Source organism: Oryza sativa, chromosome 8 (assembly GCF_034140825.1).
Source record: "Oryza sativa Japonica Group chromosome 8, ASM3414082v1".
In the NCBI taxonomy this organism is placed as follows: domain Eukaryota; kingdom Viridiplantae; phylum Streptophyta; class Magnoliopsida; order Poales; family Poaceae; genus Oryza; species Oryza sativa.
Genome location: NC_089042.1, coordinates 8,488,463 through 8,506,232, shown reverse-complemented (window position 1 = coordinate 8,506,232; position 17,770 = coordinate 8,488,463). Strand labels below are relative to the sequence as shown.

The 17,770-nt window shown below is 40.1% G+C and overlaps 1 protein-coding gene across 1 annotated transcript; it reads right to left on the bottom strand.

The window, feature by feature from the left end:
* Positions 1-7,568: 7,568 nt before the first annotated feature.
* On the bottom strand, positions 7,569-16,094 carry LOC4345030 (endo-1,3;1,4-beta-D-glucanase). The gene is made up of 7 exons (XM_015793428.3): positions 15,742-16,094; positions 15,561-15,582; positions 9,657-9,774; positions 9,255-9,345; positions 8,992-9,081; positions 8,792-8,895; positions 7,569-7,857 (listed from the first exon to the last, which is right to left on the bottom strand). The coding sequence occupies exons 1-7, from the start codon at positions 15,965-15,967 to the stop codon at positions 7,717-7,719; spliced, it is 792 nt and encodes a 263-aa protein (XP_015648914.1). The 5' UTR covers positions 15,968-16,094; the 3' UTR covers positions 7,569-7,716.
* Positions 16,095-17,770: the final 1,676 nt, after the last annotated feature.

Below are 17,770 nucleotides of genomic sequence, written 5' to 3'. Positions count from 1 at the left end.
GTTCCTTCCACTACTTCCACTCCAAGTGGTCGAATTACAACTACTGCCTGGTCCTCGACCAGCTACGTAGCTTCTCTCCCACTACTTTCACTTTAAGTGGTCGAGTTACGACTACTGCCTGGTCCTCGACCAGCGGTGTAGCGACTCTCCTACTACCTCTATTTCAACCAAGTTGATAGCAGGTACACAATATCGCCCAATGTTTTACCCAGAGATCCCTTACCACGATGACACCTAGCGTTGAAACCTATCCTACTGTCCCTTTACGCCGTCTTGACAAGGCCTCCGAGGAACCTAAGGGATCCTCGTCTGGGGACGCCCAGAGCCGATAAGGCCTTGTCGGATCCTTCAGAGACAAAGGACCATGTAAGATCTGGTCGTGTTAGAGTTCTCGCCGTGCGTATTAACCAAGCCGTGTAATCGGAAATTGACTTTTCCAACTTCACGGCTGGGGGCTAGGATCAGTGTTTATTCAACCAAGGCAGGTCAAGGGTCCAAGAGCCTTATCCTCCTAGAACGGTTCTCCGACGACAAGGCTGGGGGCTAGGGAGAGTGTATGACTCTACTGACTGATCGAAGTCGGTAAGAGAGAAGACGCTCATACACAAAACATTGATCAGTAAATTTAATTTATTTTCAATTTACCATACATATTATAACATGTCACCCTTTGAGCATTCGCTTGGGGGCTATTTCTATTTGATATTCTTTTCTGAGTATTGGTTTCAGGAAAATTCTATTTGATATTGTGGAAGACTCCATGTCTCTATGGTTCTACACCAAGATCGACTAAGGCGAGTACGACCAATGTTGACAAGGCTCCGTCGCAGACTCTACGCCTTCTCGATCGCTCGAGAACGGTTGCTGGATCTCGACAAGGAATAGAGAATGAAGAAATGGTGTACCCGCCGAGATAAAATTTCTTGACTTCAATCCAAATTCTCGATTACAGCAAGACGTGAGACTTAGTCGTACGCTCTATACTTTCTCGGTCGACATCAGAGATTGACTTAGACAAACCCTTTCGGTGCCCGCACGAGGCTGACAAAGGAAGTCCAACGTTATCTCTAAACTCACCGAGAACGGTCACATGAGCTCGATAACAGTTACTCCAATGTCTACGCGCGGTTGAGAATATGAATTCGTTCATTTGCATCGAAGTCGGGGGCTACTATCAGGGTTATGGATACCACATACCTAATAGTAGTTGACTAAATCTAGGCAGGATCCACCACATACCATGTCTTATACGGAAACTGACCTCGAGGGAGTTCCGGATAAGGAAATACAACCAGAGTTCTACATGGAAACGACAAGGACTACTCGGATTGTATCCATATTGGTTTCCCTAGTTCTACTTGGACAAGGGGACACCTATGGGTATAAATACAAGCCCCCCTAGGAGGAGAGGGTGAGGAGACCATGGAAGACACCCATGACAATCAACACACGTCCACCAGAAGCCACAACACACAAGCCTACATACGCCAAGACACGCCGCCGGATATCGACTTCAGGGATAGGCATGGCTATTCCCCTACGGTGTCTCCGGATACCGTCAGGAGATACGAAAGCGCTATCTCTGATCTCGCCGGACACGGATTTAAGGAGGAAGGCTACCCTGTTGTCGACTACGAGTCAGACCTTCAGACCGCCATGTCGACAACAATTAGATAGGCTACCCCACATATTGTACTGGTGTGATTATGGTGAATAAAAAGCAACTCCGGCTCCGGCCAACAGGATGTAGGGTTATTACCTGACAATTCAGGGGCCCGAACCTGTATAAAAATCCCTGTCTCCATCTCTTTTACCTCGGTCTCGCGTATGCCCTAGCACCGACGATCCCCATACTGTCCAAATACCGTAGTCGAGACATCAAACGTCGACAAAAAAGAAGTTTGATATGGTACCAAACTTTAAAAAAAGATAGAATTTTCATATTAAGCCTTTTTGACGTAAACAAATTTTTTATAGGATTCTTACTATATTTTGGTAATAAGACATACAGTTACTACTTTAATTGAATATTTCCTTTAGTATGGTTATTCATAAAGAGGCTACATGACATAAGTTAACAATCATACTAAAATAAGTATTTTAATTAAATGTGAAAACACACACACACACACACACACACACACACACACATATATATAACAGAATATTAGTTTTCCTCAGTTGGACTTAAAATTAATTATCCACATTTATTTAGAGATTAGCGGTTTTTCGGACGGACTAGTTAATGAATCGCCCTTAAAGGCGGACTTCTGTAAGAGCCACCCTGACCTCATGGGAGAGTTGTGCTATGGCTAGATTATTAAGGATCCCTAGTGGAAGGACCCCACAACAGCACCCGACTCGGCATGAGGCTACTCATGATGAGTAGGTAAGGACCCCCGCCCAGTGTTCTGCTTGAAGAGCCCTAGGATCTAGAATCCTAGTCGGCCTGAGCCCATGAAACACGTGGTACCCTGACCCATCCCATGGCAGGCGAGCCATGACCGGTCGCCATTCCACCGTACATGTTGCCTAACCTCCCTACGGCGTCATATGTCTTGAAATCTAGAATAGGTCCGATGCACTAGGGATGCCTCGATGGACCTAGATTCGATCACCAAAGCTACTAGAGCAATGGCTCGTGTGCCTCATCATTGAACGAAAGACTTCAATCGAAGTTCTAGTTGAAGGTTGTGCTGGAGGACGTGGCCACCTCGCCACACACTAAACCATATGTACCTTGGTAACCGTAGGTGCAAACAGGCAGCAATGCTAAAGCAGTGCAGGCCCCGACGGCCGGAGGGATGACCACCCCCTGGAGGGGTGAGGATGGTGAAGCCTACGATGTGTTAAAGGGTACTGGCTCAAGACACAAGTTAAGGTCGTGGCATAAGCAAAGCCACTAATGTACATACAACGTGCTAGCCAGAGGGGCAGAACTGTCTTTTTCTCATGGTTTCCCCCTCCATTAAGCCCAGGAATGATGAAATAATGACTGTGGTGTCCACTAGTAAATCACGTGTCTTTTAGGAGTCCTAGAGCCATGTCACGCCTTTTAGGAGTTCGTTAGGAAATACCAGAAAATTTGACCGTCCTCTAGCAAATTTTTCCTATATATTATGTCGAATTGCAGAAGGTAAGAAAAAGGATAGTCTGGAGGCCAAACAGTAGGCAAGGCTAAGCCAGAGAGAAGGCTACATGAAGAGAAATAAAAGAAACAGGGAACACAGAAAAAAAAAAGAGAGCAAATTTCTCTAAACTACATGTACTTTGACAAAACTATCACAAAACTATATATTTAAGGTGTATCACAAAACTATAGATTTAGGACCAACTTTATCAAAGAACTACAGATTTAAGGTGGAAGATCACCAAACTACACATTTAGTAATAATATTATCACAAAAGTACATGTTTTGCAACATGTTAAGTACAAAACTACAACATTTATCACTCTAACATAGCAGTAGTGGTAGGGATTTAAGTTGTAAAATATATAGTTTTGTGATAACTCTAGTATTAAATCTTTAGTTTTGTGATAGTTGGCCTCAAATCTTGTGTTAAATCTGTAGTTTTGTGATACAGTGCCTTAAATTTGTAGTTTTATGATAATTTGATCGAAGTAACTGTAGTTTTATGAAATTTACTAAAAAAAATTAACTAATCCCTACACCTTGGGCACACCCTTCGTTTTCCCCTCGGTGTAAGCGGCGAGCTCAGCCACTACAACGTTGTGACCCAACGAGGGCCCAATCCTCCGGGTGAGGTCGTTCATGTCACGACGCGGGGATGGTGTGCTGGAGCGCCCTACATTAGGATGGAGAACACCACGGGGTCCAAGCAAACAGAGGGGTCGATGTGCCTACACTCCTGTTGAAGCAACGACAATATATGGGTGGTGGCCTATGAGCACCAAGCCTCGTAGGTGGCGATGACCTTCTTGGTGAAGCCCCTACCTCATCGACCAGGTCATCTTGTCGGTGATGGGGGCATTGTCCTTTGGGACTGTAGGTCCTTTGATCCACAATCCACGAAGTCGGAGCCCAAAGCCCACGTAACCGCTAGGGCACATGCACGGCATTCTCATCTAGTGTGCGGGCATCAAGCGAATGAGTCTCCGACTCTCCCTTGGCCATGCTAATCTCCTAAGACAACGCCTCTTCTCCGGGGACAGGCGGGCCACCTCGGTATGAACATCCCACAACCATTTCTCCACCTATGACCGAGACACCTCCACCTGCAAGAGGGCCAGTTGCACCGTCACCATTTTGCCTCCACCTATGAGGCTGCACCACTGGCCTCCGCTGTACCTAAGGCTATAATCTCGTCTAGACGAAGCCTCTCCGCGTGTTGTGTTGCTGCATCACTTCCCCCACGCTTGATGGATGCTTTGACGACCACCATGGCCTGAGCGAAGGAGGAAGGCACTCTGATTACTCAAAACAAACCCAACAAGAAACAAGGACAGACGGACGCACCTACTAGGCCAACACACATTGCAGCTCCATTAGCTCCATTGATCTCATCATAGTAGCCAATACACGAGCGTCATCCCCAAGCAGGGAGGACCAGATCGGTGCCTCCACATCCAACCGGAGCGCCACCAAGTCTCTGGGACGCACGAGCCGCCCCATGATGGTAGGCAATGGATCCCATGAGTGGATGATGGCCTCTGCATGGATGCCCTCTGGAGCTGCCTCCATGATATGCCCCCACAGAGGGCAATCACTTGCTCCGGAGTCAAATCAAGGACGCCATCCGCCTCCGATATCACCATATCAGTTGATATCTCCACTTGAGGTGGCAACGACGCCACCTCCTCTTCTCCAGTCCACCACGGCATCGAGGGCATTGTCTCAACTTTCGAAGAAGACGACTACGACCTGTACCCTGGAAAACCTACAATGAAGAAGGGGAAAATGAAGAGAGAGGCATGTAAGAGATAACAATATAGCCTCACGATAACAGGAAGGAAACGAGACCCTTACCTGTGAGGGCCACTTGCCAGGCCGTCTCGTTGGCCTCTATGGCAACCGCTACCGTTACCACCTTCGGTGCATGGATAGTGGAGACCGACGAACCGACCTCGATGATGTCATGATCGAAGGCTTTCACCGACGTCTCTGACAACAACAGTGTTGGTCGCTTGGCCTGTAGAGGCACGCCCACAAAAGGAGGAGCCAAAGATTTGCTCCCTGCTTGGACCTCTTGGGAGCATGGACCACGTCCGCCCCGCGATGCCCCTTGCGCTTTCCATCCTTGTTGGTCTCCTCTAGCTCATGGAGAGAAGGCATGGCAAGGAGTGTAAGCCCAAACCTCTTGGCCACACTATTCCGTCAAACTGATGCATTCTTTCGAGCCAGGCGAGCGACCTTCTTCCTGGGTAGCGAACTCCCTAGTATCTTCTTGGCATCCGCGATCACCATTGTGACTAGGATAATGGTCTTAGAACGCTGCAGTGTGTACCGAAGGTCGGAATGGGGAGACAACAAGTGGAGCACTACTGCAAGGTAGAAAGATTTAAGGGGTTATCAACCACGCGATGTGAAGGGGCCTAGGTCCTCCCATAGAGACTATTGGGTGCCCAATGTAAGGGAGTGATCCCATTGGTCTTTAGCCATGTGACCCCCAGCAAGCAGGACTCCTTGACTAGATCCCTCATCCTCTAGAGAGAGGAGATGCGGCGGAGGATGGTGTTCAGCGGAGCCCCCACTAGGTGTAATGCGTCCACATCCAGCTTCCACTAGTACCGTATGTCTTGACTGGTAAAGCAGAGCCCCGAGTCTGTCCCCCACCATTAGGTAGAATTAGCGCGAAGGTCACCTAGTGGCCTATCGGTCATTGGTAGCCCGTGAGGGAAAGTACTCCGCCATGCCTAGGTGGACCTAGAAATAGATTCTAAAACAATTCAATGATTTCGTCACCCTTCCTTACATCACCTTATTAGGGTGACAACTAGCTAATTGGAGGGTGGCAAAGTGCTTCACGGAGCCTTGCCTGTTGTCCACCCACATGTTTCACTCATAGATGGCGATGTGAGCCATGGCGTTGGCTGTCAGTATTAGGAGCTCGACAACAAGGAAGAAGTCGAGCACACCCACCACCAACGAAGCCATGGTGGACTCGAAGCTCGCTGCACATAAGGCCTCAAGCACCACTATCTCATCATCCCGGGGGGGGGGGGAGGGGGGCAACTCGCCGCGAGACAAACTTGTATCCCCGTCCGTGCAATATTCTTCTCCGCTACGTCTAGCTTGTCTACGTGCCGCTGCTTGGCCTATGAGCGGCCCGGCATGCCAGATTGCAAGGGGTAGGTTTGGCTTCCCTAGTAAAAGTTTTATGCATTCTTGGCATTCGTCTCGCCATCGTCCCCATCACCCGGTGCCATGGCTAGGCACACTGCCGGCGGTTGTCTGAGGCGTCGATACCATCTCGTTGGCCCACTCGATAGCATATGTATAAACTTTATATACACATATATACAAAGTTTATACATACGTATATAAAGTTTATACATACGTATGCAGGAATAGTAGTGGACTTGGTTGACACGTGTCCCGCGGGCCACGGGTTGAGGAGAGTGCGCCCAACCGTTGATTACACCACCACAAAAGGCAAAAACATTATTGGGAACCGCTCAGCCATCGTCTCTCACTAGATTGATCTATCTTTCTGTTTTTGGCTAGATTTTTATTTTCGGCATATGATCTTTCTATTTTGAGCTACACACATGAGAGAGAACGGCCGCATGCCTGGGGCCGATCTCGACTGGAAACGCATGCAGAGCGACGAGAGTGCTGATTCGCAATTAAAGTTCATATTAGGAAAATGCAAATCAAAGTCTATTTTTTCATTTGCATTTTAAATTTGTTTCGAACTTATACGTACAAGTTTGTAAGCATACGTACAGACTTCTAATTGGTATTATTATTTTTTTAGAAAGTTAATTGGTATTATTATTGCCATGCATTGCTGTATGTTTTGCTACTGTTATTGTTATTACTCATGAATGGCCCAAGGCCCAACGAAATAAATGGGGTAATATATAGTTAGCTTTTCAACCCTTTCAATTATTCATGGCCTAATTGTTAGAAATATACTGATTACAAGTTGATATAAATTAAAGTGAGTAAATTTTGTAAAATTATATATATTTCAATAAAGCTATTTTAAATTGCACATGTAAATCCACAGTATCTTTATTATTATTATTTTTTAAAAGAAAATTTTAAGATACAATATATCACAAAACTACATAAACTTTTTTTTTTCATATCACAAAGCTAGAGATTCTGAAAGTTTCATCAGGATAACAATGCTAGGATTGAAACTTTGTGACATGGAAATTTGTTATAAATTGTGATTTAAATATATAGGTTGCTGATGCTGTGGCATAATTGTACAGTTTTGTAATAAATTTGATGGTTTTGCTAAAGTATATATATAGTACCCTTGTGAAAATTGAGTTGTACATCCACATGTAATTTATAGCCAGCAATGAACATCAATGGCACAAGTACATCCGTATAATTATTTATAGATAAATAACGAACATCAACTCGACAACATACTATTAATTCACTCCATATAATTTAAAGAAAATAGTGTACATCAAATGCATGGCTGCTTGATATGCAAACTTTTATATCGAGAACGAGAGTTTTATTTCGATGAAATAATTGCACTGGTCTTCCTAGCATGATTAATTAGCAATCTTCATTTCAAGTGTTTGTGAAACCAGTCAAGCATTAACGCAAGTGCTTGCTCAGCTTTTTTGACCTCGAAAGGGTTGCTGGCGTTATACCTGCAAGCGAAGCCATGGTTCACTCCTTGAAAGACCTTGGCAAAATAATCAATCTGCAACAATAACTCATATATAAGAGGTTATTTAGTTATAAAACATAATATATTATTCCCGCAATCATAAAATATAAAAATATAAGGTACAAACCACCACTAACACGAAAACCAAGAAAAAAAATATTATCACCTTCTCATTTGGATTACCTCAATATAATACGATGCATGCATCTAATGTGATTAAAGATCTTGGGGTGGAGGATTGAAAAAAACAAATTTAGGGAAGATGGAGATGATTGTTAACTACAACATAAAAAGGTATGATTTTGCCTTTTTATTTTGGAACGAAGGAAGTAATATGCAATGTTATAGCACTTATTCTTCCAAATTGGAGCTAGCATTCTTTCTCAAAAAAAAATGCAAATAGAGCTAGCAAGGTCTTTTAACATCTCATCATCAGTAAAAATTAATTCTCTTTTATGTTTACAGTTGCAATTTTTTTAGCATATTAAACACTGGTTCAGTTTCAGTTAGTGAGAGCTAGCTTGTGTGTTTTGTACATGCAACTTGTATTTAGAAACTATTATTTTGCTTGTCGCTATTGACTATCATTTTTTCAGATTAATAACTTTTTAAAGATTAATGAAGTTAACTTATGTAGTTGTATTATGGCAGAACACACATCGTTAATATGTAATATAATTATTTTTGCAAATAGGATGAATGGTCAACGTCAAAAACTACTTCTTCCATCCTAAAATAAACAAATATTAAATAGGATGAGCTTTTACCTATTCAACAAATCTGAACAATTGCCTGTTTAAATTCGTTGTAATAGGTAAAGACTTATTTTATCTAAGGTTTGTTTATTTTAGAACAAAGAGAGTAAATAGAATCCAGTAACAAGTATTTGAAGAGCGAGATGGAGTTTAGAAGTAAAAAACATGGATGTATTTGGGACCAACCGTCAATAAAATCAACAGGAACTCACCTGATCAGTTCTTTGACGCAAGGCATGAACAAACTGGTAAACTAATCTTGGTGGTGTAACTGTGTCATTCTGAGCTCCAAGGATCTCAATGGGCCATTTGACCTCTGTTAATTAATCAAGGAGAGCTTGGAATAAGAAAACAATTATTAGCTATTTTCTATTGTAACAACGAACAGCGCAACAAAAGAAAGAAAGTTCACCTTTCATGTCATCAGCAGTCACCGCTGCAGGATGGGAGATGACAATTGCTTCAACCTCGTTAGTTTTTGCTACCTCCACTGCGAACTTCCCTGTCAGTAAAACAAATTTGTTTTCAGAGACTTCAATATGAATTAAATAACTGCTTGTTGAATATATGGGGTTAGGAATTATATATTCTGGAATTCCATATCAAAGATTTTGACCATTAAGTTCAGGATATTACAACTACATTTTCTTATATTGATTGATAGATGTGACTCACCGCCCCAACAGTAACCTCCAACTCCAACAATAGATTTCCCTTCCTTGCTTAGAGCAGCAAAGATTGGTTTAGCATCTTCAGCTGCTTTTACCTGCAAGATCAATTGAAAATGCTTGTCAATATTAATTATATATTCTTTCTTTAGAACTTTAATTTATTATCTTGAATCGTTTATAACTGTTTATATATTATCTTTTCTTAGAACTTTAACATATTATCTTTATAAGCATCCCGCATAAGTTACATTTTTGGGATAAAGTTTTGTTTTGTGGCTTTGTGTATATCCTTGGTGCAGCTGTCGAGTTTTCTTTTACTCTATCGTCTCAATCATATATCACGATTTCAAGGTAAAGTTACAGGGGAATATTAGATCAAATTAATTAATATGGTGAAATGAATTACCGGAGAATGAGCACTGAGCCATTCTGTACGGTTCTGGTCAAATGTGTAGGGTTGTCCATGGAACAAATCAGGCACAACGACGTAATATCCGGCTAGACCAACTTTATCAGCTATTTTCCTGAAATTGTCAGCAACCTTATAATCAAACATCTGCTTTTACATTGTTTTCAAATGTAAAATTAAAATAAAGTACTGGCAGATAAACAGAGTTTCTGCAAGCCATGGAGAAATAGCTTGACGTACAACCTGGCAATGGAAGATCACATAATAAGTTCTGAATTAACATTGGGTTCACAATCTTACATATATTAATTGTCCCTAAGCAGATGTGCACACTATACAATGATGTACAATAGTATATGTGTCATGAAAAACATATTTTAGTTTAAGTAAGCACAATATGGAATTCTTATCATGGCGCATATACTCGCCCATTTTAAATTGCTGTCCAATTATATGTGCTATCTAAGTACTAGTTAAAGATATTAAACCATGATTACCACACTATTAAATGGTATATTTGAACCTCTTGGTATATTTATATTACTAGCAAATATGCCCGTGCGTTATAACGGGTGAAAAATTCTAATAACAATATATGCTTTTTGTCGACGGGGGATACCCGTAGACCGGATATAGAGGGTATTGGGGTACGCTGATATGAGGATCTACGTAGTACGACATCAAGCAAACAGGAAACAGGGATTATATTGGTTCAGGCCCCTTGATAGGTAATAGCTCTAATCCAGTGATATGGGATTATATAATGAAAATCACATATTAGAAAGGGAATAGTGGAACTCAATGATACCGACGAGATCGTAGTCGAGTTGGTTCAACTAAATCACCCGGCGACTTGGCTCCCGTAGGCTCCGGCTTTGTAGGCTGTGGTGGATGTGTTGGCGGTAAGATTTGATGTCTTAGGTCCTCCCGGGGTGGTCCTTTTTATACCGCAGGTCAGTTGGTCTCCAAGTAGAACTCGGAGACATCGGACCCCACACGATACAGTAACGACCCAGTTCTGTCTGAGTAGGACTCCTTCTATCTGTGGATTCCGCATCTATCTCGTGACGAATTTCCTTAACGTACATAGGAAATATCCGTATAGGCGCGGGTATACCGTATCAGTATACAACGTGTATCCAAGGGTAGAGGGTATATCTTATCCATAACCCTGACACTTTTCATGATAATCACTACTAAACGATAGATTTTCGTGGACGTTACCCCCTTTTATTTCCATGCAGTTCTTAAGTGGAACTGCACGGAAAAATAGGGGAACCGGGGCTGGGCTGTTGCCCGTATGGGAAAATCGATTTTCTCGTGCGGTCCTCCTAAACGGACCGCACGGGAAAATGAGCCGATTTTCCCGTGCGTATCTATTAAGAGAGCCGCACGCGAAAATAGTATTCCCTATTTTCCCTCCCACCCATTTCAAAATTTTTCCTCATTTATCTCTTTTAATTTCTCCTCACATCCCTCCCCTCTTATCTCTCTTCTCTCTCCTCCTCTCTCTTTCACGCCTCTCCCCTCGTCTCCTTTTGGCGCGCGGGCGATGGCAACGACAACGGCGGTCGGCATCGGCCTCAGCTCCACACGACGGCGGTGCAGGCACGGGATCCGGCGGGCGGCGGTCATCCCCGCACAGATCCGGTGAGCGGCCGGCCTTCCCCACGCGGGATCCGCTCCCCTCCCCTCCCCTTCCTTCCCTCCCTAGATCTGGCGGAGGGGAGGGGCTTCTGTGGCGGTGCAGCCGGACGGGAGGGTGGATCCGGCGGGCAGCGGCATGGAGGGGAGCGCGGATCCGACGGGCGGCGGCGCGGAGGCCTCCGCCGATGAGGAGGAGGAGGAGGAAGCGGCGCCGCTGCCATGCGCCGACGTGGAGGCGCCCGTCGCGGCTGCTGGTGGAGGCGGCGCGGCGGCCGCCGCTGGCGTTGAAGAGGAGGAGGCGGCAGCCGGGAGCGGCGCCGCTCTCCCCACCTCATGCGGCCGCCGCCGACGACGAGGAGAAGGCGGCCAGGAGCGGCACCGCCCTTCCCACGCCAGGATCCGTCATCCGGCTGTGGCGGCTGCACTCCGCACGGATCTCGCGGCGACACAGTCCCCCGCCTGGAGCCGGCCAGCGGTGACGGCGGGGAGTGGCGGATCTAGGGTTAGGGTTCGGTAATTTGTGAATTTTATTTTTTTCTGGATTTTTATTTTTCTGTGCGAGCGACATAAGCAACCGCACGGAAAAATCCGATTTTCGCGTGTGGGAGGGCCACCCGCACGCAAAAATCATGACTTTCGCAGACGAAGTGTTGCGTGCGGGCCATTCATCCGCACGTGGATATTTTTTTTGACCGCACGGAAAAACCCATCCCGTAGCAGTGAATGTCATATCATAGTGTCAATGATAATATTTTTAACATATCATAAAGAAAACTGGAACATCTTAAATCAATGGCCCAACCTCGGTGCTGGCAACCTTACCAATGTTTTGCTTTACCCAAAAGAATTGGATTGTTCATCTAACAACATGCATAAAAATCTAAAATTAATACTTTTCAGTCTTATTCTTGCAATCAAAATTAGGATCAATCAAATCCTATATTGCCTCGCATGATTAAGTCTACACAAAATAGAGCCACGTGCACTCTTCTCTAAATATCAATTAAAAACATATTTATTTTTAATATTATTTCCATATAATATGTTATAAAGAATAGTAGCTATGGTAGTATGATAATTGCCTACACAGACATGCAGGGCTATCAATACAAGAGAATAGATGAGGAAAGAGAAGCCGTGTAGATGGAAAAAATCGATGGATCCTATCTAACCCAAACGTCCATTAATTTGATCTCGTTCTCAGAAAAAAAAAACCGAAGCAAGACTTGTCTTAGTTCCAGATGTCAGAATTCGACCTACGCTTTAAAAAAACCAAACCGACGTGGTAGACGATGAACAATACAAATGTTACGAATCCTTTTCACGGAATTGGATGTTTTTTCTTTCTAAATTTAGACAGTTTTTTCGCATTGCATGGTGCCAAACCAGATTCTTTTATAAAAGGTGGCGTTTTTCTCACGTTGAGTCAGACAGTTTTTTCAAATCGGTTATTTTATAAATGGTGATGTTTTTTCCTCACGCGGTTTATATAAATTTTGACATGTTTAGGTGGATTTTGATATATGATAATTTGAATGAATAAAAGAATTATTCAAAAGGGGAAAATTGAATTTGCTTTTAAATTTTCAAATATACTTTGAGGAATTTTTGGAAAAGCTGAAAATGTCGAACCAGTTTCTTTAACTAGAATCGGACTTTTTTTTTAACGGTGTGAGGAACATTTTTTTTCTGCCAACCTATTTTTTTTAGGAATTTTTGGAAAAGTAACCCGTTTTTTTAGAATCGGACACTAATCTTTTTTTTTCTGATGACCGGTTTATACGGACTTTGTTTTTAGAATCGGAACGAAACTTTTTTTTTCGCACTATAATTTTTTCCTTTTTTATGGGAGAAGGGTTTTTTTTTTAAGAATCGGAACAAAAAAATTTTCGCACTACTTTTTACTCTTTTTTACGGAAGATGGAAACCTTTTCTTTGCACGTTTTTTCCTTTTTCCAGTATCGACGACGGAACTTTTTTTCCCACTAACATTGTTTTTTTTTTTTGGATAACGGTTTATACAGATGATTTTTTTTAATCGGGCAGAAACTTTTTTCACACTTTTTTTTTTTTGCTTCTTTTACATGCGGAAACCTTTTTTTCGCGTGGTTTTTATCGGTACGGACAACGGAAATGTCTTCTACTTATTTTTAAGTAGTAGAGATTAGCTGTAGGAGGATAGAATATGAAACAATTCCAATATATATATGTCGCTATGCTGCTGATCATCTCCATGTAGGGATAACATATTGAAAACCCTAAGAAATTACTCTCAAAACTAGCACAGTGGCCTGCACAGATTGCGCGGCTAGTATCATTATATTTTCTCTCATATAATAGCATATATGTTTCCTCATTATATTATTCAAATATATTAAAATGAGAACATAATTTTAAATTTTGCAATAACTTTACAAAACTACTAATGGGTAATATTTATATTATATTTTATATACGTGTTAGTTATTAATTATTTTTAATATCAAACTTTAGTTATTTGTAAATTATATATATTCCTATATGGACTCTAGACTTATCTTTTAATATTTTCTTTTTTTTAATTCCGAATTTTCTGTAAATTGTATTTCTATATAGACTCTATGCTCTTCTTCCAATATTATTTATTTTTATTTTTAAATTTTTATTATTTCTAATTGTATTTCTATGTGGACTCTAAACTCATCTTTTAGTATTCTTTAATTTTTAATTTCGAATTTTAGTTACTTCTAAATTGTACTCCTATATTGATTTTAAACTCTTCTTCCCATGTTTTTCTTAATTTGGAATTTTAGTTATTTGTAAATTGTATCTTTATACGAACTCTAAACTCTACTTTTAATTTTATTATGTTTATTCCAAATTTTAGTTAGTTTTAAATTCCTATATGGACTCTATACTCTACTTCTAATATTCCTTATTTTTTAATTCCAAATTTCTATTTTTTTCTTAATTGTATTTCTATATGGACTCTATACTCTACTTCTAATATTCCTTATTTTTAATTCTGAATTTCAGTTATTTCCTAATTGTATTTCTATATGGACTCTATACTCTACTTCTAATATTCCTTATTTTTAATTCTGAATTTCAGTTATTTCCTAATTGTATTTCTATATGGACTCTATACTCTACTTCTAATATTCCTTATTTTTAATTCTGAATTTCAGTTATTTCCTAATTGTATTTCTATATGGACTCTATACTCTACTTCTAATATTCCTTATTTTTAATTCCGAATTTCAGTTATTTCCTAATTGTATTTCTATATGGACTATATACTCTACTTCTAATATTCCTTATTTTTAATTCAGAATTTCAGTTATTTCCTAATTGTATTTCTATATGGACTCTAGTCTACTCTTCTAATATTCCTTATTTTTTAATTCCGAAATTCAACTATTTCTAAATTGTATTTCTATATGGACTCTAGTCTCCTCTTCTATATTCCTTATTTTTTAATTCCGAATTTCAGCTATTTCTAAATTATATTTTTATATGGATTCTACTTTTTCTTTTTCTCCGATTAATGTGAGCCAACGTAGAGGCTCCTTTTTCTATTCCTTTAATAATATAATAGATAGATGTGTATTATATAGGAATAATAGGACGTTAGAGTATCTTGGCATATATATCGATATTTACTACTCTCTTTGTTTCATATTTTTAGTTGTTTTACTCTTTTCTTACTCAAAGTTCTTTAGTTTTGACCAAATTTATAGAAAAAGTTAGCAACACCTACAATACTAAATTAGTTTCATTAAATTTAACATTAAATATATTTTGGTAATATGTTAATTTGTTTTGTATTAAAAATATTAGTATATTCTTCTATAAATTTGATTAAACTTAAAATAGTTTCACTGAGAAAAATATCAAATGACTTATAATATGGAACAGAGGGAGTAGTACATAATGATTCTCGATACAGGAGTGGCCTGTCGCCATCCAAGTCTTATACTGATAAATCATGCAGATATATAATCAGTAATATTGAATATTATGTGTGACTTAATTTCTCGCAAGTCACAAATAACTGGAGATCACTATAAAAAAGACAGAGAGAGTTGACCAAAAACCATATCCGATCCCTTCAAAATAACCATAGTCACCTTTCTATTGTTGTAACTTGCATGACAATTGAATGCTAATGTTCATGCAAGTGTACGATGCATGACTGGATCGTACCAAAATCATAACAAGTTTATCGTACATACAGCAATTTCCCTATTATACAAACGAAGAAGAAGATTGTACCTCAGCAATGGCGCTTCGAATCCTGAAGTAGAGACCCACAATTAACAACCACGCAACCACTCACATGCAACAGCAAGAATTCAAGATTAATTAATGGTTAGTAATAAATGAATCCACAATATATCATCAAAGAATATTTCAAAGACAGATAAGCTGGCAGCTCAGGCAGGCATGCACTAACCGAAGATGTCGGTGGCCAAGAGGATGGTCCGCCTGGAATGGACGGCGCCGGTGACGTAGGCCTCGAATCCTCCAAGATCGTGGACGACCACGCCGGCCTCGCCGCCGCCACCGGCCGTCGTCAGGTCCGGCGGGTTGTCGAGACACTGCGAGTGCGGCGGAGCGGCGGCGCCGACGGCGGCCGCTGCGAGGAAGAGGATGGTCGGGTAGAGCAACGCTGGTGCCATGGTTTTCCAACTATCGAGTTTTGACGATACATATGAGGCATCGAATCGATAGTTGCTGGGGCATTTGTAGTTTGTTTATGGCCTTTAGCCTTAGGTTAGGTAGCACATTGCCCTCAGTTTCTTGTTTAATGTCACACCCAGTTCCCGCTGCCTGTTGACATTTTGAATTGAATTTAAGGTGAGAAAAATTTTTTTGTGTGCCTTTCGTTATATTGATCAGTTTTTAATTAATCAATCCCATGTTCAATGTTTTTTTTCACTGTTAATTAAATTAAATATTCCTAAATTTTCATTTTGTTTCCTTTAAAAAATTTTAGCAACATTAACTTTGTATCATAGAAATTAGATTAAATTTCACAAAACTGTATGTATTTTGATCAAACTATCACAAAACTACAGATTGATTGTATTATATCAGAAACTACAGATTTAACATAGATTTATCACAAAACTACAACTTTTGTAACCTCAATTGTTCTACGATATAAACTCTAAAATTTGTAGTTCTTTGATAATTTCATCACTAAATATGTAGTTTTTTAATGAAGTTTTAAATCTGTAGTTTTGTAATATCCTTGGTGTTAAATCTGTAGTTTTGTGATACCTATATTTAAATATGTAGTTTTGTGATAGTTTGATCAAATTATTTGTAGTTTTGTAAAACTTACTCTAAAATTTATACCATGAAAGAATAAGTATTGGTCAAAGTTTGTCCCAACAAAATAAAGTGTACCCTTATTTTTTTCAAACAGAGGTAGCATTTCTCTCTCTCAAAATGATTATTATCTCTACGTTTGTAATTTGTTTCTTATAAAAAAGGTCATCTCTGCCTCCTAACACAAAGTTAAAAATCTCACTAGGGATATTTTTTTCTTCTTGATTTTAATTGTCAAAGGGTGTGAAAATGTTCAAGTGATTGAAATTTTTAAACATGATAATAATTGAAATTAAATTTTAATGTTTAGTAGGAATAATTTCAACCATATTTTAAGTTCATTAGAAAAATTGAAATTTTAGTTTAAAAAATCTTGTAAAAATATAAAAAGAAATGGTGAATGGGCAAATTCACCTCCCTCATAAATTTGTTCTAATTTAATCAAGTACTTTCAGAAAAAATATATTTCAGTTTCAATTCTGAAGGCAAAATCACACGAAGATTAGATAATTTGGGTACTTTTGACCTTTTTATTCTATTTTGAAAGAAGCTCATCAAAAAGAATATATATGATCTTCTCAAAATGAATAGTGCAATTATGAAAAAATAAAACTTGTTCATCAAGTAGTTCGACCTCCCGCATTCGTTCATACTCTTTTCATAACCGAATAATTTGAGGCAATGTGAGCAAAACGTGGAGGCCTGAGAAAGATTAAGTGAAAACTTAGGGACAATCAAACAAGGACCATCTCTTTGAAATTTGGAGATTTTAAATTTCAACTTGAGAATACGTGCCCTTTTCTATGAGGCTGAATTCCTTCCACGCATATAGGTTTACATCAGTCTATGACAGTCCACAAGCCCAGCGGTTATGAATTCAACATCATGTTTAATTTATAGTAGTTGACCTTGTTGAGCAAAACGTGGAGGCCTGAGAAAGATTAAGTGAAAACTTAGGGACAATCAAACAAGGACCATCTCTTTGAAATTTGGAGATTTTAAATTTCAACTTGAGAATACTTCTATGAGGCTGAATTCCTTCCACGCATATAGGTTTACATCAGTCTATGACAGTCCACAAGCCCAGCGGTTATGAGTTCAACATCATGTTTAATTTATAGTAGTTGACCTTGTTGATTCTATAAATC

What these genes read in the sequence shown, in the direction of transcription:
- LOC4345030 (XM_015793428.3), bottom strand. Translation starts at nt 15,967, where the DNA reads ATGGCACCAGCGTTGCTCTACCCGACCATCCTCTTCCTCGCAGCGGCC. An exon ending in TGGAGGTTACTGTTGGGGCG is followed by an intron (nt 9,082 to 9,254) that starts GTGAGTCACATC and finishes TTTTACTGACAG; the next exon opens with GGAAGTTCGCAGTGGAGGTA. An exon ending in GACTGCTGATGACATGAAAG is followed by an intron (nt 8,896 to 8,991) that starts GTGAACTTTCTT and finishes ATTAATTAACAG; the next exon opens with AGGTCAAATGGCCCATTGAG.